At 40.7% G+C, this 26,486-nt stretch overlaps 1 protein-coding gene across 6 annotated transcripts in view; it reads left to right on the plus strand.

Moving 5' to 3' along the window:
- The window catches only part of astn1 (astrotactin 1), a 417,314-nt gene that overhangs the window by 372,776 nt on the left and 18,052 nt on the right, over positions 1-26,486 (plus strand). For all 6 annotated transcript variants that reach the window (XM_039602830.1, XM_039602832.1, XM_039602833.1 and 3 more), the window contains 3 exons: positions 13,365-13,500; positions 20,677-20,777; positions 23,243-23,426. In XM_039602830.1, coding sequence (XP_039458764.1) covers positions 13,365-13,500; positions 20,677-20,777; positions 23,243-23,426 — 421 coding nt within the window. The remainder of the gene's footprint in view (positions 1-13,364; positions 13,501-20,676; positions 20,778-23,242; positions 23,427-26,486) is intronic.

Raw genomic sequence — 26,486 nt, forward strand, 5'->3', positions numbered from 1 at the left:
GTAGCTGGGTGTAAATTACAGTCGTCAGTATGTTTAATGTAGTTTCCTTGCTTGGGTAAAATTTTACCCAACACCTCACTCCTTTAACTGTATGTCCAAAACTTGCCTTGGAAAAGCTTGAGCGCAGAAGGACAAACCAAAAAATAATAATAATAATTTGAGGATGTTTTGAAAAAGAGCCCACTTCACCCTCACTCCACATGAAGGTTGAGTCTTACAATTTCCCCAATGATTTGATCCAACTTACCACAGATGGTCATCACTTGACAGCTCTACATTTCTCTGTATTTGGGTGCCCGGCATAAAAACACTTGAGGCTTGATGTTAACTGCAAAGTTCCTCATCGGTCTTTGATCTGGCAACTTCCTTGCACACACACTTGTGAAATATCACATAAGTGAAGATGGTGTCGGTAAGTCTGCGCCTGGCATCTGGATCAATAATAAATACCATTTGATTTTAAAATTCCATTCACTTTATTCTTAATCTTTTCCAACATAAGCATCAGTGTCTCCCTATGGGTTCCAAATTGAACCCCACCCAGGGATTCCAACAAGGCTGGCTTCTCTGAATTCATGTTCAACATAAAAACAGATGGGACTCAGAGCTTTCTGCTCTAAAACAAGCAAGATTCCTATAGTACTCAAGAGCAAACATCCAAACATTATAAAACAGCTTCTTACCTTGGATAAAAGGTGGGATGGAGAGATTTCAGACCCTATAAAGAGATGAAATAAAACAATCTGTAGAATCTTTTATGCTAATCTTGCTTTCCTGACGTCATCTGTAAAGGACCATAAAGAGTTTCCTTCTTAACCGCAAAGTCACAAAGTTGGAGAAGTAAATATTTAGTTGATAATTAGCAAAAGCTGTGGCTCAACTGTTCAATACAATGCAGTGTTAAAACCACTCTGCCTCATCACAGCAGCAGATTACTACTGACGTGTTTAAAAAAAGCTTTACTGTGAGAATGAAATGAATTTAAAAAGCCTGACTAACGCTCTCTCACCAGAATCTTGTTTCGTATGCTGTATTAGGATGAAGGGCCATACTCTTCTTTTCATAAAGTCATTGCTGAACTAACCAGTCACAGTGTCCTACTGATTTAACCTTAAGGAGAGCTGCTGTACAAGATTTCATTAGATATCCATCCATCCATCCATTCGCTTCCGCTTATCCTTTCCAGGGTCGCGGGGGGCGCTGGAGCCTATCCCAGCTGTCATAGGGCGAGAGGCGGGGTACACCATGGACAGGTCGCCAGTCTGTCGCAGGGCTAACACACAGGGACAGACAACCATTCACACTCAAATCACTCGCACATTCACACCTAGTGACAATTTGGATTGTCCAGTTAACCTATCCCCACAAGCTGCATGTCTTTGGACGGTGGGAGGAAGCCGGAGTACCCGGAGGGAACCCACGCAAACTCCACACAGAAAGACCCCGGCCTGATGGTGGAATTGAACTCAGGACCTTCTTGCTGTGCGGCAACAGTGCTAACCACCGTGCCACCTCATTAGATATACTTTCATTAAAAAGCACGTGCAATTCCAGAGGCGTTATAGAGAAGCACATTTTTGATGTCAGAAGCTCCACTGATAAGTCAGAGTCTCTGCCAAACTGACATGGGATTAATGATAGACATTTTGGTGATTCCGTTTATTTCACTTTCCATGTGGATTGGTGGTTCTTGATGTAATTATAGAGCACAAAAGTGCCAAGTGTGTATGGCAAGTGCAAACAAGAGAAGTTGATGCAGAGTTAATACCTACAGTACATGCAAATGGACAGCAGAGTGCACTGTGCTTGTGTGGTTTGGAAAAATAAGGCCTTTTACTGCATTTATCTCAAGTGGTGCCACAGTTTGAATGGACTCAACTGCTGCAGATTTACATGTCTACACAGTACAGGGGAAGTCACATTGCTTGTTTTTCTCACCAGTAACTTCATTTAGCACAACTAAAGTGAGTCAATTAAAAGTCTGAAGATATTCTTAGAAGTGAGTATATCAGACGGACAGCAGTTTTGAGACAAAGAGAGGTGAGGGTGAGATGGTTTGGGCATATGCAAAGGAGAGATGGTGAATATATTGGACAAAGAATGTTGAATATGAAGCTGCCTGGAGGAAATGAGGAAGACCTCAGAGGAGATTGATGGATTTTCTGTTATTTTTGTTTCACTACATTTGTAGTGTGATTGGCATTGCTTACTCTCTTACCAAAGTGCATTACTAGTGCGTTCAGTAAAGATCACTGTGTTAGCAGATAGTTGTTAAAAGCAAGGTGTATACGGTCTTTATAGTGACAAATAACAAAAACAAGACCCTACAATAATATAGAGAAAAGCCCAACAATCAGAGACCCTCTATGAGCAAGCACTTGGCAACAGTGGAAAGGAAAAACTCCCTTTTTACAAGAAGGAACCTCCAGTAGAACCAGGCTCTGGGAGGAGCAGCCATCTGCAACAACCCACTGGGGGTGAGGGGAGGGAGACAGGACACAAGACACACTGTGGAAGAAAGCCATCATGGGAAATCCCCCAGCACCCTAATCCTGTTACACGTGACTAAGGGAGCCGGAGATTTATAATAATTAATGGTTTAATTAGAATCAAATGCATTAATTGTGTTAATTAAATTATTAAACTAGAATAAGATAAACTCAAGATGCCCCATCAGTGTCTGTCAACAATGTTTCATAACACTTGATTATTTTCTCAATGGTCTTGCTGCCTAAATGTTAGTTTTGCGAGTGGAGTTCCAGGTATTGTAACCTTGTAACCTCATTTGTAACATAAGAGGATTAGATGCTGAACTTCAGTGCCTTTTTTACAGGTTTTTAAAAATTATTTTCTTTACGACTATTGTAATGCATAACGTAATCATTGTCCATTTTTTTATTCTACCAGTTTTCTGCAGTCACCCCAGAAAAATCAATGATTGAAGACCACAGTATGATGAAAATGATTATGAAACTGCAGGACACTGATTTAACCTTTATTTTATGTTAACCTTGCTTTTATAGACAAATAATCAGAAAGCAGCAAGATGGCAACCAGCTGAGTCAAGTTCCCTATTGCAAAGAGACGTGAAACACATGACTTGCACGCAGCAACACAACTTGTCAGCAAACTGTGTTTGCAAATTTTAAAGCAGTTATTTGCAAACTTTTACAATTCTCAGAGAGAATGCAGTACGTCCGTATCAGACTGCAATTGTTTGGAGACAGGTTGCAAACTTCATTGGTCGCCCAAAGTTTGAGGGTGTTTTATGCTCAACCATTGGGTTACAACAGATCTACAACTGCTTGAGTTGTAGACCTGAAACACCGACTGTGTGTTTCAGTTAGGAAAGTGAGCTAACTGAAATATTTTGAGCCTATCCCACCTTTGACAGTAGAGACAAGCTGAAGCCACACTGCATCCCTGAATTGGATAACTGGAAGAAAATGGATGGAAATGAAAATAGCATGGATAGAAAGTAAAAACATTCTCTGCTTTTCTTCTGTAAATTTCTCCTGTTTACAGAACTAGCTGCATTTTAATCAGCAGTGGGGTCTTCACTGTCTAATGTAACTGAACCTAGCAGTCACATAAAACAATCATTAAGGCAGAAAACAGTCTGTGTTCTGAAGCCTCAGTGAAATGAAAAAAGTTAACACCAAAAAAGCGAATGTTGCCCTCGATTAATTGTTTACTTTTATTTATTTCTTAATTTTTGGCAAGTTCATAAAAAAGTGGGAAATCTGCGTGATCTGGATGACACAGTATCAGGATTCTGGTTCGCTAAACACGCAAGGAAGTAAAGCATTTGGCGCAAATCGGCGTGGATTGACACATTCGTCAACATAGAGGCATATCTGTTGCGTGAGACAAACACCTGATGGACAGCCTGGATACTGAAGCACTTAAAAATGTCGTCAGCAGGAACTGTCCATAAGAGACGGGAGTTCTCTCGAGACAAACTGGAAAGAGAAAGATTTGGATTTGGACTTGGAGAAGCTAAACAAGCCAAAAAAACCTCCATATAAACCACATATAAAGCACTGATGAGTGAACATGCAATGACAGGAATGACACGCATGGAGCCTTTACTTAAGAACTCCTGTTGTGTTGTTGCTAGGCGCATCCGCCCTAGTCCAAGGTGTTCCATTCTTTTATTGACGTATTCGGCCAAATCGAGTTTTAGCGTGCAAAACCCTCTCACGGTAACTGCTATCAATTTGGTCAACCTCACTTCTATCAAATTATAAAACAATTTATCACCCCTTTGTAGATACAAATTACACCGCTGTGACGCAAATGCAGCTTTGCAGCATACATATCAAACACAAATTGAGAGAAGGCAGAAACAATTTGGAGAGCTGTTTTCCTCTTTTTTTTTCTTCAACATGAGGCAGTTTATATAATTAAACCTTCAGCCGGTCCCATACTCTTCAACCTCATCTTCCTCTTTCTGTTCTGTTTATTTAACAATTACCCCTTTATCTTCAATGAAATGCTGGTCTTTAGAAGTTACAAACAGTCCCGTCCATCCAGCCAATCTCCACGGTCTGGTAGTGGTTGTGACCGCTGCTGGAGTGCCAAAAAATAAAAATGAAGGGCCTGTCAAAGATCAGATTTTGTTGTGTTGTCGGCCGCTTTTCCTTTTATGCAGCGGAAAGGTAGATGACCGAGTCCAGATGTTATTTGTTAAGGATGTTGCTGCCAGTTGTGTTGGTGTGGCTGCCAGCTGCCAATTACAGCTAGTTACAAGGAAGCTGCCTGCTTTAACAGAAGTGGATGAATTCCCAGACAGCCCTTAGTGAAACCTGTTATGGGATGGAGAAAGGATCTCATTTGAGCTGGTCTTTACCTTTACAGGCAGAACCTGTGTGTGTTTGTGTGCACATATGTGTTCTTTCCATGGGCTTCAGGCTCTCATGTGTCTCTATAAACCTGACTTGACTTTAGCTCTTGTAGCATGGCACATTTTAAATATCATTTGTGTTGAAGCAAGTTGCTTCCACAGCTCCACAGTCAAATGCCGCATGAGTCACTGGTTCTACTTCGACTTGTGAATGAAGCATCCCATAAGAAATCTATAATTTTTGGCTTTATAAAGAAGTATTACTGTGGAAAATACACTTGCATCTTTTTGCTTATGAACTGAGGTAATTGGTATTACCTTCAGTAATACACTTAGTACTGCAGAGTTGCAACAGTTGAAATAGTAGTCCTAGATTTGAGCAAGCCTAATCGTGATGTCATGACAAGGTGGGTTGGCTTTGCTCCACTTTACTTGCTCAAAACCAAAATCTGTTAGCACAGACTCAATCTAGCAGCTGCTCCTTTAGCCATGCGCGCTATTCGGAGCTACTAAATCGAGATAGGCAGTGAAAGCTGCAGGATACTTTATACATATTTCTTTCTCACTGGATCCAACTGATATGAAACATCAGGTTGAATTAAGCTAATGTGCTAAGTCATAAGCAGGCTGTTTTTTTGTATTTTGGAGTCAGTGCAGCAGTATATGATGCAAAATTTAACAAAACCTAACATGCAGAATTTCATGAAACGTGGCAGAAAGGTTTAGTAGGGTTAAAGAGAGACCCAGTTAAATCTTAATTTTCATTAAGACTGCCAAATAAGTCAGTCGTTGCTATTTGCTGCCAGGTGCCCTTCTAGTTTTCAGATCAAACTATCTGATGTTTGACAGACATTAAGTTTCCACAGTGAAAAAATTATCAAGCACCTGTCCTTTCCATTAAGAAGCAGAGAAAAACAGCCGTGGATTGGCTGCATAGGTCTACAGACACATGCACATACACACACTTGCACACTAAGGGTCCAGGCCTGCAGAACTGAACTGATGACAGCAGGCATGACTTCAAAAGGTGAGACATCCCATAACTCACATCATTCTCCTGGCAATCCTTGATTTTTCCAGCCAATCATACTCTAAGAATGCTGAGTAAACAATTCCAGCTGAATGACAAGTTTCTCAGAGCACCTTGATTAGATCTAAAACTGGTTCTTTGGAATCTGCATGCAGCGTGCACGGTGACTCTACTTGACCTACGAAGCCGTACCTAAAGGGTCCTTTGTCGGCTCTCCATGTGGATGTTCTAATGCGTGCTGTAAATGTGCACCTGAGTGGAAGGTCTACCAAAAAAATCCAACATTACTCAAATGATCACTGTGATCATAGAAACATATTTGAAAAGACAGCAAACACAAAATTTGTGCCACTGCCAAAACCTTTAGCCATGACGGAAGTGTTCCATTCATGTTTCATTCATCCATTCAAGCGGATCCATGTCCCTGGGTGTGTATGTAAAATAATCAGCAATAAAACAGAAGATATATTTTATCCAAAGATTTGTGAGATTACTGTGTTACAGAAGTAGCACATGAAAAACTATGTAGCCAAAGAAAGTCAGATACAAGAATACAAACAAAATAGCTCAGGAAGGTAAAAAAAAAAGTCAATAAATCAGATGTAATACAGTATAATATGGAGCTTAATAGACAAAAATCAAACAAATAACCACAGCACCATGTGGCAGCCAAGCTGAAGCAGATGTTAGAGGAAGTATTCAGCTCTAGTCATCATACTCTTAAGAATGTTGCAGACCCACCTGCAGAGGGTGGGGCACGGTTTGCTATGGATAATCCACTTATTATCCATCGCCATTCACCACAGCCACGGTTGTTTGATTCACCTCTGTGGCTTCTGATGGATACAGCAGAGGAACAGTAAGTAATGTGGATGAAGTGTCAGGGCCACAGAAGTCTTCCTTCACAGTTGTACTACTGCTAATAATGATAATATTCCATTTATATCTCCAAAAGTTGAATCTGTTCATCTGGACGTAGCGTTTTGTGGGAGAAACGTTTCGTCACTCTAGTGTTGGAAGGAACAATGGGCTGTGAGGTCAGTTCCTTAATCATAATTATGCAAATCATAATTAAGGAACTGACCTCACAGCCCATTGTTCCTTCAGTGGGCTGGTTTCAGTCATTATGCAAATGTACTGTTTATAAGGTTTGGGGAAACCTGCAGTCAGCTGAGACTGAAGAAGTCACTTAGATGAGTGACGAAACGTTTCTCCCACAAAACGCTACGTCCAGATGAACAGATTCAACTTTTGGAGATTTACTTTCCTGGATGATTGAGAATGCATCAAGATATCCATTTATATATACTTGCATACTCACTACTGAGAAACTCTCCCGCAGTGTCTGTTTCCAACCTTTGTTGTGTATTCAGGAACTACCGGGGTAGAATTTCCTGTTTCAGGCTGATTTAGTGATTTTGCTAAATAGACAGATTTACAGCACTTCCCAGCTGAACCTTAAACAGTCTACCAATGTCATCCTAGGATAAGCCGGTTGGCCTTTGCTCTACAAATAAAATGCAGGCTCATGTTTCTCAGATACTGGGAAATAAACGCTGGTGAGAGACAACGCATCAATGCATTGTGAAAAATCAGAGTTGACACAAATGTGCGCGATTTCTCTTCTTGCCAGCAGCTTCTTTTATTTTATATTTCTGTGACAGCTGTAAATCTTTGTATATCCATTTTCCAATTTTTATTTGAAGCATCATTCACCTCCTGTTTTGGCACAATTTGTAACTTATTCCTTATAGCGAAGGCATATTTCTCTTTATTCCAGTTTTTATTGCACCAAATGTTGAGCAATGCAGACTTTAAGGACTCTGATTGACAACTGCTTTGGAAAGTGTTCCACAGTGGAAATTGGCTCTTCTTTATGTACTGTGCCTCATAGTAAATCAAAGATATCTTTGCTCTCTTAAACTCGGGGAGTATTGTGGAGCTATTCGGAGAATGTTGAATCATAATAACCCTGGAGTGAACAGGTTTGCAGCCTGGGAGGAAACTTTAATGAAATTGCTCAGGACTCACGCTAATAGATCAGATAATGAGCTAATATCAAGTAAAATGCAAAGGTTTTCACGTACACTTTCCCGTACTTAGTTTCATAGTGGCCGAGCCAGCAGTTCTCTGGCATCTAGAATCAGTTTCATCTTCATCTGTCAGCAATCATTTTGTTTCTGTGTACATTTTTATTCCTATTGTGTTGAGTCATGTCCATAAATGCCATGGCAGCACACAGTGTTCACAGTGTTACCGCTCTCCTTTGACTGAGGCATTTGTTATAGTCGAATTAGTTGCACGTTTTGTTCTTTTGGCCTGCAGGCCACCCACTTCATGCATTCCTGTCATCATGACAGTGCACCGTGGGGTTCCCAAAAACTGGGCTGTATCTATTGGGCTGCAGTTCTGCTGCTTCAGGTGGTATACTGGCAGGATGGATACAACTGAGAGGGAAAGATTGGATAAAAAGTAAATGGCAGTGCTTGAACCCACATCTTGTGTGTCTCAGTCCAAAGGTAATTCAAAGTTTCTATGGTATTTTCATACTTTCAGACATTCATGTCAGCACCAACTCTGAGTTTTAATGAGCTTTTGCTTTTTGTGTGAGCAAAGGCGTGTTAAAGGATTCATGAACCGTTGGCTCGGATCAGGTCTCCTCCTCCTGCACAACTTTACAACATGTGAGAAAGGCAGTTTGGGAGTAAGAGTAGACAGTGATCTGAGGATGTGAGAATGGATCACCAGTACGCACTTGGCTAGTAATTTTCCAATCACAGGAGACTGACACTGCCAAAGGCACCTTGAGATCAGTGATTGAGGTGAGGCCAAATGTGGTTCAAAGGAACACTATGTTTTCTAGACTAGAATCATTCCTATTTATCATAACGTGGGGTCCTAGAGTTTTGGAAATACCTTTGTTCAACTTTGCTCTGAGCAGAGTCCAAAAAGTACAAGAAACATGAGCAGTGTTTCAGATGGGTTGTAAAGTATCAGTCAGTATAGCCAGTGTATCACTTTATTTGGGGCTAAAATTACAACTAGCCCATAAACAGAGAAAAACAGCTTCACACAACTTGTCTGTCGATTTCTTTTTAATGAGACTGCTCTTACAGACGAGCATTTGACAGATACTGACATTTTTCTGAAGAACATCTTGTGGATAAAAAGGAGAACATTGTTATATTGTGACAGGGATGTTTGAATTATGTATCCTGTCATGATCACATTATTTCTCAATGTAATTATCTCAACTAAATAAGTACTGGTTTATGTGTTTTGTTTTGTTTTGTTTGTAAAGAGAATATAGTGTAATTTTTATTTTCCAAATTGGCTTTTAAGATGAAATTCTCATTTGTATTTTTCCCTGGATAGGATTTCCTTGGTGGACCACAGTAGTGGGATATATCCTGTTATCTGCATTTTCGGGATGGTGCACCTGCTATAAACCTACAACTCTGTAGCTCTGTTTTTCTACTCGCGTTCCCTCTAATTCAGACATCCAAACTGAAACACTAGAGGTATGTTTGGCTGAAGTGCTGAAATTTATCATGACTGGACTTGGTTTCAAGTGGTGAAGTTGATACAAACAATAACAGCTGTTTTCTACACCGACGTAACATTTTGAAAGCACTTTTAACAGCTGGGGAACTGTCACAAGCAACAGCTTCTCAGTTCAACACAACTTTAATAACTTTGCCAAGCTAACGGGATTTAAGGTAGGAAATTAATTTGGGGAAACAAACTGCTCAAAGAACACCGGCGGCTGGGTTTGACTGCAGTGTTCTTCCACAATTTGAAGTTTTGCTTTCATCGTGTTTGTTAAGTTTAGTTGTATTTGAAAGCTACATGTTCTAGAATATGAATGAATTTTATTTATAAAGCACCAAATATCAACAGTCACCTCAAGACTTTTTATAGTCTAAGGCAAAGACCCAACAATAACAGAGAGAAAACAGAACAGGACAAAAGAGGATTTTAAATGAATACAGTAAAATTTTTGGTTTGTACGCCAAATGTCAGAACATGATCCAGAGTGTGATTCTGGTGGCGGGTGGGCTCATTTGATTCCAATAACAGATTAAATGCAGTGTTGAGTCTCTCCTTTTTAGCATCTACATGGATGTTAATACAAACAAGTATAATTATATTATCTGAACTGACCACTATCTATCACCAGGTGGATGATAAATAAGAAGTCTGAGTCTGCAGTAGGAGTCTGAAAGAAGACTCTTAGATGGATTCAAATGTTGTCTTGGTCCTTGGTTGATTAATAAGCTAGAGTGGAAGATGCTACTCCTCCTCCTCAGCCTGTGATTCTGACTCGGGTGTTGACCTTAACAGGTGACTATTGGTTATAAATAACATCTTGCACAATGATCTATGGGGTTGTTTTCTGTGGGAGTACATGTGGCTATATCAGAAATCTTCTTTCAGTATTTGATCCATATATTTAGCACTTTTTAAGATAAAACCTCTTTTAATGTGTCTAAAATGTCTTTGCTATGTTTTTTTTCTTGCTGTAAAAAGCAAAGCAACTAAAAGGGGACGTAAACAGTAGCTCCAGTGATATTTTTTTCCCATTTCTCCAGCCACTAAAAGGCTAACGTGGATAAAAGTGAAAGTCACATTCGGTATTTTTTAATTTGAATGAAGTACATTTCAGTTATCCTCATAAATGCCTGCAGTTTTAGACAGCTGTGGTAAACACAGCCTGTTTGTAGCACAGTAGTAAATCTCCACTGAATTATAATGTTTAGACAGACAGTAACTGTACATGAAGATTGATGTTGGATGCAGTTTCGCATTTAGAGCATTACTCGCACAGAGATTGAGAGAATTACTTCACATATTCTCGAGCTGCATCCCCCAGAGAAGGTTCAAACACTGTTTCCTTTTTATATGCCTCCTTACGGAGGAGAGAGATATTCCAACCGGCTTTGCAATTAATATGCTAAGTGGTGCCAAGACCCACAATGTCACTTTTCATTTACATCTCCAGCAGCGGTTATGTCTTTCGTTCAGTAAACACCTATTTTTCCTCCTGCTCTGTCTCACTCTCACTTGTTTACTAGCTGGTGACACAGAGGAGGTTGACATAGACGGCCACCTTTGAGCACCCGTCATTCACACATACAAGTATTTTCACACGCAGAGGTGAGGCTCCTGTGTAAAGTACGCACAGGTGACCACTTCAGGGTGTCCATCACTTCACACACAAATACTGCATAAATAAACACAGACAGGGAGTGCTTGTGCCGAGGAGGGTCACCAGTGACCACCTCAGAGCACCCATTGCTTTACACGCCTGTGCATGCACACAGATTTGGGTTTTCCAAAGAGAGGGTTTTTCCTCTGTACAGTGAAACACATCCCAGAGGCCAACTGCACCATTAATGTACGCACTGCCAGCTGGGAAAACATAGCTAGTTGAAAGTATGACCACCAACCTAGGCAGTAGGAGATGAGGTGCTGAAGAAGAGCTGCTGGAGGTGGAGGAGGAGCAGGGGGCCAAAATTCAGAAGCACTGTGTGAAGCACCAAGTGCATCCCATTAGTCATCAGCTTAATTCAACACATCATTGTGGACCACTCTTCTTTACGATTCTTGAGTTCATTGAGGTTTTCATTTATTCATTTATTTAATAGGGTTGAGATCTAGACTTTGACTGCAAAACCTTGACTCTTTTCTTTTTCAGCCATTCTGTTGTTTTTTGCTGCTGTGCTTGAGATCATCATCCTGTAGTATGACACAGTTTTGGCAAAACCTAAGCTATTAGACAGATGGCCTCACAGTTCACTCTAGAATACCTTGGTATACAGAAGAACTCGTGGTCGACTCAACAAGTTCAAGGTGCCCACCAACATGCTTGACAGTTGGTATGAGGTGTTTGTGTTGATATGTTGTGTTTGTGCTTTACCATTGTGCATTTTGGCTAAACATCTGCACTTTGTCTCCATCTAACCAAAAGACATTGTTCCAGAAGTCTTGGGCTTTGTTCAGCTACAACTTTGCAAACCTAATCAGTGCTGCCATGTTCATTTTAGAGAGAAAACACACTCCTCGCAACCCTTCCAAACAAACCATACCTGTTCAGGTTTTTCATGAACTGAGACTTAGAACCCAAGATGTAGGTCTTGGGGTTTTTTATATTTACTCAGAGCATGTCAGAGAAGACTGACTATATGTTGGATTTTTTTCACCTTGTGAATAATACATCTTACTGTGAGGCGATGTATTTTAATTGTTTGGAATTGGCCCTATAAATTTGATAGGTAGCAACTGCTGCTAAGATACTTGCTGGTGTCTTTTCTCCTTGGCATTGTGTTAACACAACACCTGAATGCTCCAAACCTGCAAACTGCCTCTGCTTTTAGAAGTGTTAACACTTGCTGATGATCAGTTAATACAGTGTTTGATTAGCAGTACCTGCTACTTGCTACTTAGCCTCTTAAATGAAATCAGTAAGACTGTACTTAGTTTATCACGGACTGCTTCAGCATTTTGGCTTATTTTTGTTAAAAGATTGCTGGCATGATGTAATCTGTCATGTGTTGTTGTTTATCAGAGGTTGTACGTTACATAATTTTAAGACCTGATTGTGAGACTTTTTTTCAGGAGAGCACAGAAAGGGCTTACACAAAAAAGTGGGAGGTAGAGGTAGTAAAAGAAAACTTTTATCTAAAACGTTAGTGTTGAATGTGCTGAAAAACAGTGGGTGGACGCTGAATGAATAATACTCCCTTCGCAGCATGCAGTGTCAAGGTGCCCTTGGACACCCATCTGCAACAGTAAAGTCAGCGACTGAATGGACTGCATGTTTACAGAAGTATTGGCGTCATGAGGAACACCGTGTTCTTTTTGCCTTTCTGTAAAAAGGGGGGACCCAAATCTCAGTGACTGCATTCAAATGTTAGTGAACATGCCTATTTTTCACTTGATAAAATCTAGCTCTCTCTTAAATATACATATTGTACTTCACATGTATATTGCAGTGTAGCAGTACAATGCTCATCTGTTTTACATTTTGGGAAGATGAAGCTGAAGCTGATATGAAGATGCATAATTCGGCCCTTTAAAAAGAGAACAGGTCAATCCTTTTGCTGTATAAATTAATTTAACCATTGAAAGTAGCAGCAGATTTACCACAAAACAGTTTAAAAGTGCACAATTAAAAAAACACACAACTGCCCTGAGATTAAAAATAAATAATGGGTCAACAATACATCAGATTTTGACAGTTTCAAATCAGAACTCAGTATTTATTTTGAGTGAATTTAAACGAAAAAAATAATTGCAAAATTGTAGCAGTAGAGAAACTAACACAAAAAGTAGTACTCTGACACATATTTTAGAGGGTTAATGGCAGGTTAATTGCCATAAATAAATCATAAGCAAATCATTCATAAATTTGAAGAATTGTCTGAACTGTATGAAATACATGGATGAATTAATCCAGAGGAATCTCCTGACTTACCTTTGTTGCAGAAACCCTTTTAAGCTTTGTGGATGACATCTTGTCTGGAGCCAGGTCTCCATGTGTGATGTTAGGTGACATCCCTGACCTACTGTCCTCTTCTATCAGTATGATTATTCGCTGCCTGGAGCCCGACACCACATACATGTAAGTATGGAGTCTGTTCTGAACGTGTCATGTAATAAGTGTAAAAGTGACAGAATAAGAAACAGTCACAAGTTAATTCCAAAAAAAAAGAAAGAGAAATCGAGGCTTTACTCGAGAGACAGTATTTTCCTTTGCAATAATTGTGAATGTGGTGATACTGTTGCTGAGACTCGAAGGAAAATGAATGACAAAAGTATCTTCAGAAAAATAATTAGCTTTTTACTACGGAGACTAAAGTTTTATTCTGATTAATGTCTGCCCTTGCACAAAGTTCATAATTTTTCTATTATCTAGTATTAAATATAACTTGTGTTTAGTTTAAGTAATAGTAGTGTAATTCTGGATGTAGCCAATATGACTTCACTTATGTTTAACATTTTTATGCTAATAGTTCTTGTATTTTTAATTTTTAACCCAGACATGATCATACTGAAAACAAAGCCCAAGAAAGGCAAAGTGCATGCATGACACACTTTGACAACAAATATCGCATTAACTGTGGCTGTAGACAGTGTTGGCAACTCCTCAGTAAGGAAAATCGCTATTGGCTGTCCTAAAAGTCACTAGAAGTCGCCTGATTTGCATAATTGGTCATGCTAATGTAATTGTAACCTATGTTGTAGCAGAGAAAAATGACATCGTGGAAGAGACATAAAGTGAGTTAAAAACGTCCTAAATGCATTTAGAATTTATTTAGAACTGCAAATTAAATTTCTTTTAGCAATTATTGTTTTTTTTATTTCACAATTCCAACCCTGCTCCTTTATCCGGGCTTGGACCGGGTGTTGTGCCAAAAAGTGATTGTCTGCCAAAAACTGATTTCCGGTATTTGCCAAAAACTGATTGCTCGTATTTAAACTGCTATAAGTAACTTGTTGGGCTATAATATGTGAAACATATGTCAAATGCTTCCCTTATGGATGACATAAGTCATCTTGAGCCACAAACAACATTCGTGTAACAAGGTAGAAGCCGCAATCAGTTTTTGGCAGTGACTTTTATATAACCTTTATTTATGCAGTTAAAAAAATCTCATTAACATTAAAAATGTGTTTTGTAAGAGTAAGTTGGCCAAGAGGACAGCAGAAATGGCAGCAAATATTACAATAGTTCTGTAAAAATATTTTAAGTGGGGATAAAGGACCGGATTGGTTATAATGTAAGTACAATAACACAGAGTTGTAAAGATACTTGAAAAACGGATAATTTTTTAATTCTCTATATAACCCCTTTGTAAACCCTGTTCACCGAAGTCTATTTACGAACATACTGTAACAGCAGTCTGGCGAGGCGGGAGCGGCTAGCAGGTCCAGCGGGCATGTGGTGTGGAGGTTAGCCGAATAACCCGAAGCCAGTCGGTTAAATCCAATAACAGACCTTTATTTGGTGTGGCAACATTACACCTCATAAGCCAGGTCTCCACGGCTCTACTCTGTCCGTACATACATGTGCGGGGATCAGTAGTCGCCGTCGCCAGTTGGTCACAACAGTAAGGTTTCTCAGAGAGAAAAGAACATGAGCAGCATAGAATGGCTGCCGCTAACAACACCTACCCACCAGGAGACTCCCACAACTACTACAATAGTAGGGCAACCCCCCCTAGTGGTGCTATAACCCAAAAGGGTTGTTACATCACCCCCCCGGCAATTAGAAGGCTGTCCTCAGCCGGACCCAGGCAACCCTCCTCCCGCTACCCCCTTTCACTATACATAGCTACTTAAGGTAGTAAGCAGGCTGTGGAGGAATTGTTATACAGCATTGGTACAGTCAATACAATCAATAAACAAAATTAGTCTTTGAAGCAATTAGAAGGCTGTCCTCAGCCGGACCCCAGGTGACCCTCCTCCCGCTACCCCATTTCACTATACATAGCTACTTAAGGTAGTAAGCAGGCTATGGAGGAAATATTACACACCCTTCCAGCATCGGTACAGGCAATAAACAAAATGAGTAATCGAAGCAAACAATACAGAATATGCAGTGTTACTGGCTAGTCATCCTCTGGAGATGGTCCTAGACAAGGGAAAAACAGACAAAAATACAACACATCCCGTTGCTTAAATCAGTACGATAGAAAATCAAACCAAAAGCCTCTCACGGCCGCGATGGAGGGTTCAGTGGAACAGAACAAGTAATCATCCCCAATGAACAGAATAATTACAACACGTACATGTATGAAACCAACCCTCAGTCAACATCGAGTCTGTCCGTATGATAACGGTTAGTCCACCTGGTACCCGTCCAACCAGCGGTCATTACGGGGCACCGGCGGGGTTTGTTGGGGAGATGGCCACTCTCCCGGCTCTCCCCTAGCTCCATGATCCAAACACTCCAGCAGGCTCCTTTGTGGCTCCAGTGAATCCTGTAAGCAAACCCGTGGCTTCTCGACATCTCCTTCCAAGTTTCCCACTGCAAGGTTGAGGTCAAGAGGCGTAGAGTGAGGGATGATGTACTTTGTAAGGCCAGGCGCCTCAGCATCCGGGTCGCAGCCATCTTCCTCACTCCCCGTGTCTGCGCGGGACGCCATTTTAAGTGTGGAAACAACTCTCTCTCACAAAAGTTATAGCGAAGTGAAAGAGCGTTCAGACACAGTACCTAAGCGTTAATATCAGTAAGACAGAGAGCGTCCATGCACACTCTGATGCTTCAATGTGTCACACAAGACAACACGTCCCTCTGAATGAACACTGAGTCAAGGTCACTGTAGCGTTAGCCTTAGCTTTAGCGCCGCCGATGTCGTAACGGTCCAATAGCACTGCGTTGGTGGTCCGACGGACCGTACAGTTACTCACGGAGTACTCTCCTTCGGCGGGCGAGCGTGTCAAGCGATGAGTCGGTGTTCCTCCGTGCCTGTAAATAGTTGAAATCGCGGGGAGTCGGCTCCTTCACGGCGTCCTATCGGCCCGGCCAATACAGCCAGACGAAGAGAAAAAAAAACACGCCACCTCAGCCGAAGTGTCGATCGTTGAAAAACACGGGAAAAATATCCGAGCCCACCGTCTGTCGGTCCGGATGACGATGAAGATCCAGAGAACAATGTTCGGGCGCCACTTTGTAACAGCAGTCTGGCGAGGCGGGAGCGGCTAGCAGGTCCAGCGGGCATGTGGTGTGGAGGTTAGCCGAATAACCCGAAGCCAGTCGGTTAAATCCAATAACAGACCTTTATTTGGTGTGGCAACATTACACCTCATAAGCCAGGTCTCCACGGCTCTACTCTGTCCGTACATACATGTGCGGGGATCGGTAGTCGCCGTCGCCAGTTGGTCACAACAGTAAGGTTTCTCAGAGAGAAAAGAACATGAGCAGCATAGAATGGCTGCCGCTAACAACACCTACCCACCAGGAGACTCCCACAACTACTACAATAGTAGGGCAACCCCCCCTAGTGGTGCTATAACCCAAAAGGGTTGTTACAATACGTAAAGATATTACACATAAAAAATACACAGAAACATTGGAAATCACTTTTTGGCAGACAATCACTTTTTGGCACAACACCGGCAAAAGTGACCCGAAATAGGCACTCTGGTGGAGTTACTTTGTGTGTGGGGGGGGGGTGGGGTGTTTATAAGTAGTTTTACACCTTGGGAGCCACAAAACAACATAATAGTTAAAGAAGAATTGACTGCATTACAGTCAGTGCGGGAGCATCGGCTTCGCTCATGCACGATTCATTTGCAGTTTGGAGCATAGATGTGATTGCATCCCCAGAGTCCTCCCCCAGCCTGATTGCAGCTGGGGGAGGACTATCCTCCGCCGTGAGCGCTTTGGCACTAGCGAGGTGCCCACGGCAGCAGTGTTGCCAACTTAGCGACTTTGTCGCTATATTTAGCGAGTTTTCAGACCCCCTAGCGACTTTTTTTCGAAAAAAAGTCGCTAAAAAAAGACGTGAAAAGCGTATGGCTTTTACTCTCAACAAGCAGCGGGTGCTGTAACGCAGTCAGTTCTTCTTTTACTCTTTTACTCTTATGCTGTTTTGTGGATCACAAGGTTTAAAACTACTTATAAACACACACAAAGTAACTCCACCAGAGTGCCTATTTCGGGTCACTTTTGCCGGTCCAAGCCCGGGTAAAGGAGCAGGGTTGGAATTGTGACATTAAAAAAAACAATAATTGCTAAAAGAAATTTAATTTGTAGTTCTAAATAAACTCTAAATGCTTTTAAGGCGTTTTTTACTCACTTTATGTCTCTTCCACGATGTTATTTCTCTCTCCAACAACATAGGTTACAATTATATTAGCATGACCAATTATGCAAATTAGGTGATGACATCATTTAGCGACTTCTAGCGACTTTTAGGACAACCAATAGCGATTTTCCTTACTGAGGAGTTGGCAACACTGCATGGCAGCACCCACTGCTTGTTGAGAGTAAGAGCAACACAGCTTTCACATCAAAAAGTCAAATGAGTCTCTAATAACACCAGAAAAAGTAGCCAGATTTGTCGGTAGTCGCTTTTTAGAAAAAAAAAAAAGTTGCTAAGGGGTCTAAAAATTCGCTACATATAGCGACAAAGTTGCTAAGTTGGCAACACTGGCTGTAGAAAAATAGGCTTAAAAAAGTTGCTAACCCTAACTCTTTAGCTAATAAAGAGCTAATTTTTTAGCTCCAGACTGAATGTGGCCTCTTTTAACTTTCAGTTCAATTTTATTTATTAGTATTATTATCGCAAATTTTATATGTTTTTGATTTTAAATCAATTGATACTTTTGAAGTTAGCACTGTCACTGTCACTATGTTTTGCTTCTTTGTTTCTTCTTCAAATGAAGTACTAGCTGCTACTAAGCTAGTATATTAGCAACAGCAAATAATTTAATTCTTTTGATTTTTGTTTTGTTTTTTGACATCACATGCAGCACTATCAGAGAAATATCAATGTAGCTTGTTTTTGTGATTTTACAATCTTTCATATCCTCTATAATGTACCTTTTATGTACTTCTCTTACTAAGTAACAAACTGTAGATCGTTTGGTTAAATGATCATTGTGCACCATTTGTCTATTATAAGCCACCGTACCTTGTGGCGGGTAATACAGTCAGAACGTCTGTGGTTTGTACACATTTTCCTAAATATTCGTGCAGCCTTGGTAGATTATGTTTATTTATTTTATATTTTTCCCCATATTGGCATGATGGTGTCACGCAGTTCCTTCATATTTTCGGTTGCACATCCACATAATAGGAATCTCCCCTTCCACCATAAAGGTGGTCTATTGGATTGAGATCTAATCAATTCGGGAGCTATTTGAGTCAAGTGAACTCATTCTCATATTCAAAGAAACCAGCCTGAGATGATTTTAACTTTTTGGTACGTTATCTAGCTGGTAGCAGATAGATTGTGGTCATAAATGGATGCACGTGGTCTCCAACATTACTCGGGTAGGCTATGGGATTTAACAATGTTCAGTTGGTACTAATGGGCCCAAGGTGTGCCAAGAAAATATCCCCCAACACATTACATCACCAACACCAGCCTGAACCATTAATACAGCACAGGATGGACATTACTTCCATGCTTTCATGTTTTTGATGCAAATTCTGACCCTGCCATCCAAGCAGCAGAAATCGAGCCAGCAAAAAACTGTATCCTCAGATTCTCGGTCTGCTGCTGTAGCTCACTCGCTTCACTGTTTGACAGAAATGCTCTTGTAAGATGGTGGCTTGAGTTACTGTTGCCTTCCTATCAGCGCAAAGCAGTTTGGCCATTCACCTTTGACCTCTGGGAATAACAAGGCATTGCCACTCACTGACTATTTCCTCTTTTTTGTAAACCCTAGAGATGGTTGTGAAGTAAAATCCTTGCAGATCAACAGTTTTTGAAATACTCAGACCAGTTTATCTGGCCACGTTGGCACTCCTTCTTTAACTTCAGATTCTCAGTTTGAACTTCAAAAAGTTGTTTTGAACATGCCTAAGTATATTGAGCTCCCATGTGATTGATTAGATTTTTGTGCTAATGAGCAGTTGAACAGGTCCGTGTTAGATTTAAAAACCTCTATGGTCTGTTAGTGTATGTATATGCTTCCAGTGCAAAATTAAAAACACACACACACAGATGCACAAGCACCGGATGCTCAGATGCTCTCATAAGCATGCTCACACTTATCTCACAGAAAGTTTGCCAGGTGGGAAGCCACATGCATATACACACACATGCACAGACATTGCAGAGCAGAAGAACGGGGTGGAGAGGGGAAAAAGAGGGAGAAGAGAGAAAAAAAAGAGCCAAAAATGCAGAGGTAACATTTGGGGCTGAGAAAGACAGGGAGGAATGAGTGAGAAAAAGATAAATAGCAGTGTGTAGAGGCAAAGAGAAGTAAAGAAAAAAAGGGCAAAAGGCCCATGGACAGAGCTTCTTCAAACAATTTTGATGTATGTGGGTTGGGTGAACAGCTACACATGCTCTTTTAATTCCAGTATCAGTGAGATTCCTGCTCTTTCTATCCTGTCTGACAGCGCATTCATCTCCCTGAGCTCTTAGCTCGGGGAGAGCCTCTGCACCAAGGCCTTGTCTCTCCTATCAGCTCTTTATATTTTCTATAAAGATAGATTCCGTACAACGCTCAAGAATGGCACTTTGTAGAAGCAAAATACGCTCTGTCAGATAAAATATGCCCAAGAAAGGCATGTTAGAAACTCAAAGACAGCAAAAAAAAGATACTTTGCAGTTGCATTAAAAGCAAAAGTTCAGTCTTTGAGTATATGATGGAAAGATTCAAATGGCTTTCTTCTAACCGAGAAGATCTGTCATTCACTCATCTATTTCTTTACACCTCTTTGCCTCTTGAGTGTTCGTATTGCTACATCTTTCTTTGTTACTGCAATAATTGGCCACTAGGTGGAGATATTCATTCAGTGAAACTGTGCAGAGAAGGGCAAATTGGAAGTCTGGCACTGTTCCCGTATTGATAATGCAGGTCCTGGTCTTCAAAGCAGGGAGTCTTTCAATTGGATTAACAGCTGCAGGAAATGCATTAGCTGTGACATGTTTGCTGCTGCTCATATGTTTTTTGTTCAGCACTTTCATGAGAATACACTGCAGGAAATCCATTTTATTACTTTAGGTTTTATAGATTTTCACTAACAAAATGGAAAAATGGATTTTATATTTCACAGTGCGTGTGTGTGTGTGTGTGTGTGTGTGTGTGTGTGTGTGTGTGTGTGTGTGTGCAGGTTCCGGCTATGGGCAGTAGACAACACAGGGCGCCGTTCGACTCCAAGTGAAGTCACCATCAAAACTCCATGTCCAACTGTGGATGACGTCAAAGCACAAGGTGAGGGGAAAAGCCCCAGACTGTACATCATTATTTGTGTAGTAAATATGATTGTTATATGATGTCAGAAAAATACAGGGAAAAAAAATTATATTTGGTGCAATTTTTTTTGTTTTTTTTTATTTACCGGTAGTGGTAATTTACCGGACAGACATTTGCTCTTTCTATTTGCAGTCACGTCTCAAAACCGCACAAAACAGATGTTAGATGAGTTCATCGAGCGAGTCATAAAGACACAGGCAGATAGTTTTCCTCTCTGGAGTAGAACTGTTTATGGACACTGTACACTAAGATCTCACGAGAATATTGGTTATAAAGTGTGCTATTTCATGTCAGAAATTAACGAGCTGAAATCATTTGTCACCCTGTGCACTAGTTAAGCTTCAAACCAAAGACTTTATACATCCCGTATTTATACAACCATATTTCCTGGTGCTAAGGGTGGGCTGATTAAAAAAGTTATGCAAAAGCTGTTTCAGTAATAGGTGTGGGATATTTCTTCATTCCTAAATTAAGCAGGCCAATACTCAAGAGTTCATTTCAAGTGATGAATGATCATGGGATCCTTTTCATGGTGAAGAAAAACTCTTTTACAACGGTCCCCAAAGGGGAAAAACACTCCCCCCGTGTAGCTATCCATTATCTAAGTCTACCATAAAGAGGCTTTGTGGAAGAGGCTTTGACAGAAGGTTCAACCTCATGAACAGAAAGGCCAGGTTAGAGACTAACTCTCACACAGCATTCTTTGGATGGATGAAAGTAACATCAACCTGTAACAGAAGGACAGGAGTAACAAAAAATGGAGAAGGCTTGGAACAGCTCATGATCTGAACACAGTGAAGGCTCTGTGATGTATGGGCATGAGTGGTTTCAAATTGTACTTGGGTCACTAATGTTTATTAATGATGTGACAGAAGACAGAAGCAGCCAGATGAATTCTGAAGTGTACTGTGATCCATCCAGCCATCCATTCTCTTCCGCTTAACAATTTAGGGTCGCCGGCACTCTGAAGCCTATCCCAGCTACTGCAGGGTGAGAAGCAGGGTACACGCTGGTCCAATGCAGGGCCAAGCAGAACTTGCAAACTTGATATTGTCTACAATAGTGGACAAAGGCCTAAAAAATCGGGCCAGACAGGAATAATCCACGTAATCAGTCAGGTTGAATTTCACTAGCGGAGAACAAAACCAAAGGGAGAAAGACACATCGCAAACATCTGCAGTAAGGGACTGGCAAAACACTCTGCAGACTTCAGGCCATCATTACATGGAAGGACTTCAGCATAATATTAAAGTTCAATAATTATTTTATTTTTTTTTAAATTTGTCCAATTCATATTTGAACCCTATTAAGGGGCTACTTAATTTAGTGTGCTTGACTGTGAAAAACAATTTCCAATGTAATTGTGTAATTGTATAAGAAAAGATGTACCACTTAATGCAGTTGGTTTTAATTACTGGAAATCTATGCATGGTGTGAAATACAGTACATGCCATGCAGCAGCTCTGCTTTAACTGATTTTCTTGGCATTATCATTTCCGAGAGGACTTACGCTCCAAGGTTTTAGTTTCTTCAGTGAATTCTTCAACTTTGTTGTTGATGATTTATCCCTTTTAAAATGATCGGTAATGGTAGTGAGACCAAAATATTCATGTAAAATGACATCTGCTTTATTCATCTAAAATTGGAGCTGCAGAAGAAACAGGAAAGAACACATCTTCTCCACTTATGAGGCTGTTATATTTAACAGTACCCAATAACCAGGGGAAAAAACTGCAATATGTCCAACGTCTTTGTCAACATCAAAGAATCTCTTCCAATGACCCCATAAACAAACGCATATCACAGTTACTGTGTCGCTGATCCTCCATCCTTGGGTATTTCACACAAACATGTGACCTCTGACATCACTGGGAAGAAAGGGGTGCTGATCACTATCCAGTAACAACCATCCTAATTTGGGATTAGACTTATTGATATTATTTATTTATTACTCTGCCTCACCCATACCTTAGCAACTGACATAATTCCACATGGTTTCCTGTAGTGTCCTACAGTAATTGAAATTAAGAATGCATTCGTCAGCCTGTCAGGATAACATGAATGCTAAAACAGAAAAGACCTGCCCCAGACAAACATTCTTCTCTTGCTATGAGCGATCTGCCCCATCTGTCTACAGAAAGTGTGATTGAGTGTGAACTCAGCGAAGCTCCCCACCCAAACCTCAACAGCGTATCCAAAACAGCAGCGAGGCTAACCTGGATTCCAGAGAAAGACGAGTTTGCCATTAGAACATCTTGCCTGGATCATTTAATATCAGTAGCCCCAGTCAGCCTCTTCAGTAAACATAAAAAAGTGTTTGAACTGATCAACGGTATTGCTCTTTATTGTTGGGCATAGTTAACACTCATTTCCTGCTCTTATTAAAGCTGCAAGTTAACCCCCGATTGTCTGTATACTTTCAGAAATTGCAGATAAGATATATAACCTGTTTAACGGCTACACCAGTGGGAAGGAGCAGCAGACAGCTTACAACACTCTGATGGACCTGGGCGCTCCTACACTGCACCGTGTGCTTTACCACTACAACCAGCGCTACGAGAGCTTTGGCGAATTCACCTGGAGGTGTGAGGACGAGTTGGGACCCAGGTACGGTTATTCGACCGTTTCTTTCCTTCCTTAACGAGTCAACAAGAACAAAAGATGCCGCACTGGAAAATGCACGTTTATTGGACACCACAGGCAGTTTAGTTTTACTACCGCTGGAAACGACAGGAAAAAGTGACTTTTCTGTCAGACAATTGGGACTTAGCTTGTATTTCAAAAGTGCCCACATCTCTGACGTGTAACCTCAGATCATAAAAATGCATTCCTTCCAGCAAATTGATCATCAACTTTAACTTGATCGCCAATTTATCAGCAGAACCCAACAATATACAAAGCCCTGTAGGTCTGTCTTGAGTCAGACTTTTACAGAATACCAAAAGCCTGAGCCATCTTAATAACGTGTAGACTGCGTTCACTGTAATCAGTCTTCCAGATATGCGTGTGTGTGGGAGTGTGTGTAATCCATTCATGAGTTGCCCTCCCACCAACAAAGTGCAATCTGTCATACTGAGCTTGTGCAATTGACACTGACATCTTCAAACAATAACAGTGTGAGACTGAAGAAAGTGGCAACTAGACAAGAGTCTGGATTGGATCACAGTTTGTCTGAACAACACTTTAAAGTGCAATTTAAACAGATAGGCCTTTCATAAATGAAACATTCACCAGCAATCCTGTAAAACCCAGAAAGCAAGGACTGAATTACAAGACATAGATATGCTCTATTAGTGAATACTGCACCCCCAACAACTTATAGGAATTTGTTCTCATTTCTGACACAGATCTAGACAGCTACTATCAGGTGTGATGAATAAATCAACAAATTGTGTCATATATAAACATGTGTATTATAATATTCTCACTGTCTACATATCCCAAGATTACACCAATAGTACATTAGTAACTAGTTAATTGAACGAGTACTGTGCGTATCCAGAGCTTGATCCTTTTTTTTTTTTACCAGTGTAGTGTAGGAATTCATGTGAATTTCTGATATTTAAGTATTAGTCTATTTAATGCAACTCATAAAAAAAAAAAATTAAAAAAAATCCTAATCTGCCTTAGTCGACATTGAAATATACAGAGGGCTAATCTCTGGAGCTGAAAAAGTAAGCTAGCTGCCACTTGACGTTGGCGAGTGAATCCCCTTAGACCAGGGGTCGGCAACCCGCGGCTCCGGAGCCGCATGCGGCTCTTTAGTCCTTATACTGCGGCTCTGCCTGGTTTGGGCAAATAAATTAGAAGTATTTAGCTGAAGTGTATTTTATTTATGTTAGTTCTTTTTAACTCGTAGTTCTAAATTGGAAGATTATTGTGATATTGAAATATAAAAATAAAATTATATTCTATTATCTTTTCATCGCTCAAAATAAGAGTCACACTCATGAAGCCGGTATACCCGCCAAACGCCGTGCATTTATTGAGACTTTCAACCCCAGGTAGGCCAATTATGGATCTTCGGATCCACATTAAGTCAGCAGCTGTTCTCCACCGTGAACTATGTTAAAGACAAACACCGCTCACGCCTGACAGATGACAGCTTACAGTCCTGCGTGAACTGACTTCGTATAGCCCTGATTTGCGGACTCTGTGCGCAGAGGTTCAGGAGCAGAAGTCCCATTGTAAACAAATCACGGCAGACCCGACGATGTTTCCATGAACATGCTTTTGAGCATCTCTTTATTGAGCACTTTTCACACACGGTTGTTGCGCGATACAGCCGGCTGTAGCTTTTCAGCTCACAGCCCGACATACACCAACAACAACACAACAGCACAGATAGCGCAGACGTAAAGGCAGCGAGGCGTGATTGCGGGTGTCGCTCAGGTGCGTCCGCCTCCCCTGCAGCGGCGCTGCAAACCACGCCCCGCCGCACGCATTAACCAGGTAAAATACATATTTAGGCAGAATTTTGCAAATATCTATTTTTCATTTTTCAGCAGCATAGTGCTTTTTTCCAATTATTTTTTAAGAGTCAGGTCAAGGCTCCAACAGCCCAAAGGCGATATAAGGGTGGCGGCTGACAACAGTTTTTGTTTGCTACATGGATCATTTTAGTTCAGGTTGGTGTCTTTCCTTTTGTTATATTTCTTTAAGAGTTCAACATGTGTTGATTACACAAATATAATTTAATTTTCTCTGTAGCACTTCATGGATTTCATAAGCAGCACACCTTAGTTGTTCACACAAAGCATAAAGATAAAAAAACAATATATACAGTGTTATCTTCATTTTAGATGTCAAAAAGTATTTGCGGCTCCCAGTGTTTTCTTTTGCGTGGAAACCGGGTCCAAGTGGCTCTTTGGGTATAAAAGGTTGCAGACCCCTGCTTTAGACTATATTAAAACTGAAAACTTTCCTACACTTTCCTACAAAAAAATGTTATAGTCTTTATGGATTCTTTCTCCCCTTCAAACAACTCTGAGTGAGGTGATTTTTTTTTGCAACTCCTTGATTTAGCTTGTGTTAGCTAATGACGTAGCACTCAACCTTTCATGCACACAAGTTAACGTTTGGCCCCAAAAACCAAAACCCGGTTTCCAAAAAGCTGACATCGCTGACTCATGCTATGTTGTCCAGAACGGGCTAACTTTAGCCTACACATTGTCTTTGCATTTAACTGCTCTCTGGAAAAAACATCTCATCTTTGGTACCCTAGCTGTGTTTTTTGCCCAACATGCGCTGCAAGCAATTTCTTTTGCACTGCACTTACATTTGGCCTGAGCACCTATTCCCACAACAATCCGCACAAGTTATCTAACGTGATCTGTTATTGTGCATAACAACAGTTGCAGCTTGAACAGAAAACAGCTCTAAATAAAACCAAAACTGTGCTTCGTACACTTTTCTTTGCAAGTGCTAATTTGTTCCACCGTTATTACAAACACGTTTACAGGGGCCAGGTCTCCATTATATCAGCTCTTTCAAAAGCTCAGCACATTGTTGTTTCGATTCTCAAAGGTGGGCAGATGTGCCGCTCACAGTTTCCAAAGCGCTGTCTCTGACTGCAAAGCGGTTGTTTGCATGAATTAGAGTTACAGGAGAAAGTCAGTCAAACTGACTGGGACGCCGAGTGCTTTTAACCTCTGTGACATCACCGGG

Source organism: Oreochromis aureus, linkage group 18 (genome assembly GCF_013358895.1).
Source record: "Oreochromis aureus strain Israel breed Guangdong linkage group 18, ZZ_aureus, whole genome shotgun sequence".
Taxonomy (NCBI): domain Eukaryota; kingdom Metazoa; phylum Chordata; class Actinopteri; order Cichliformes; family Cichlidae; genus Oreochromis; species Oreochromis aureus.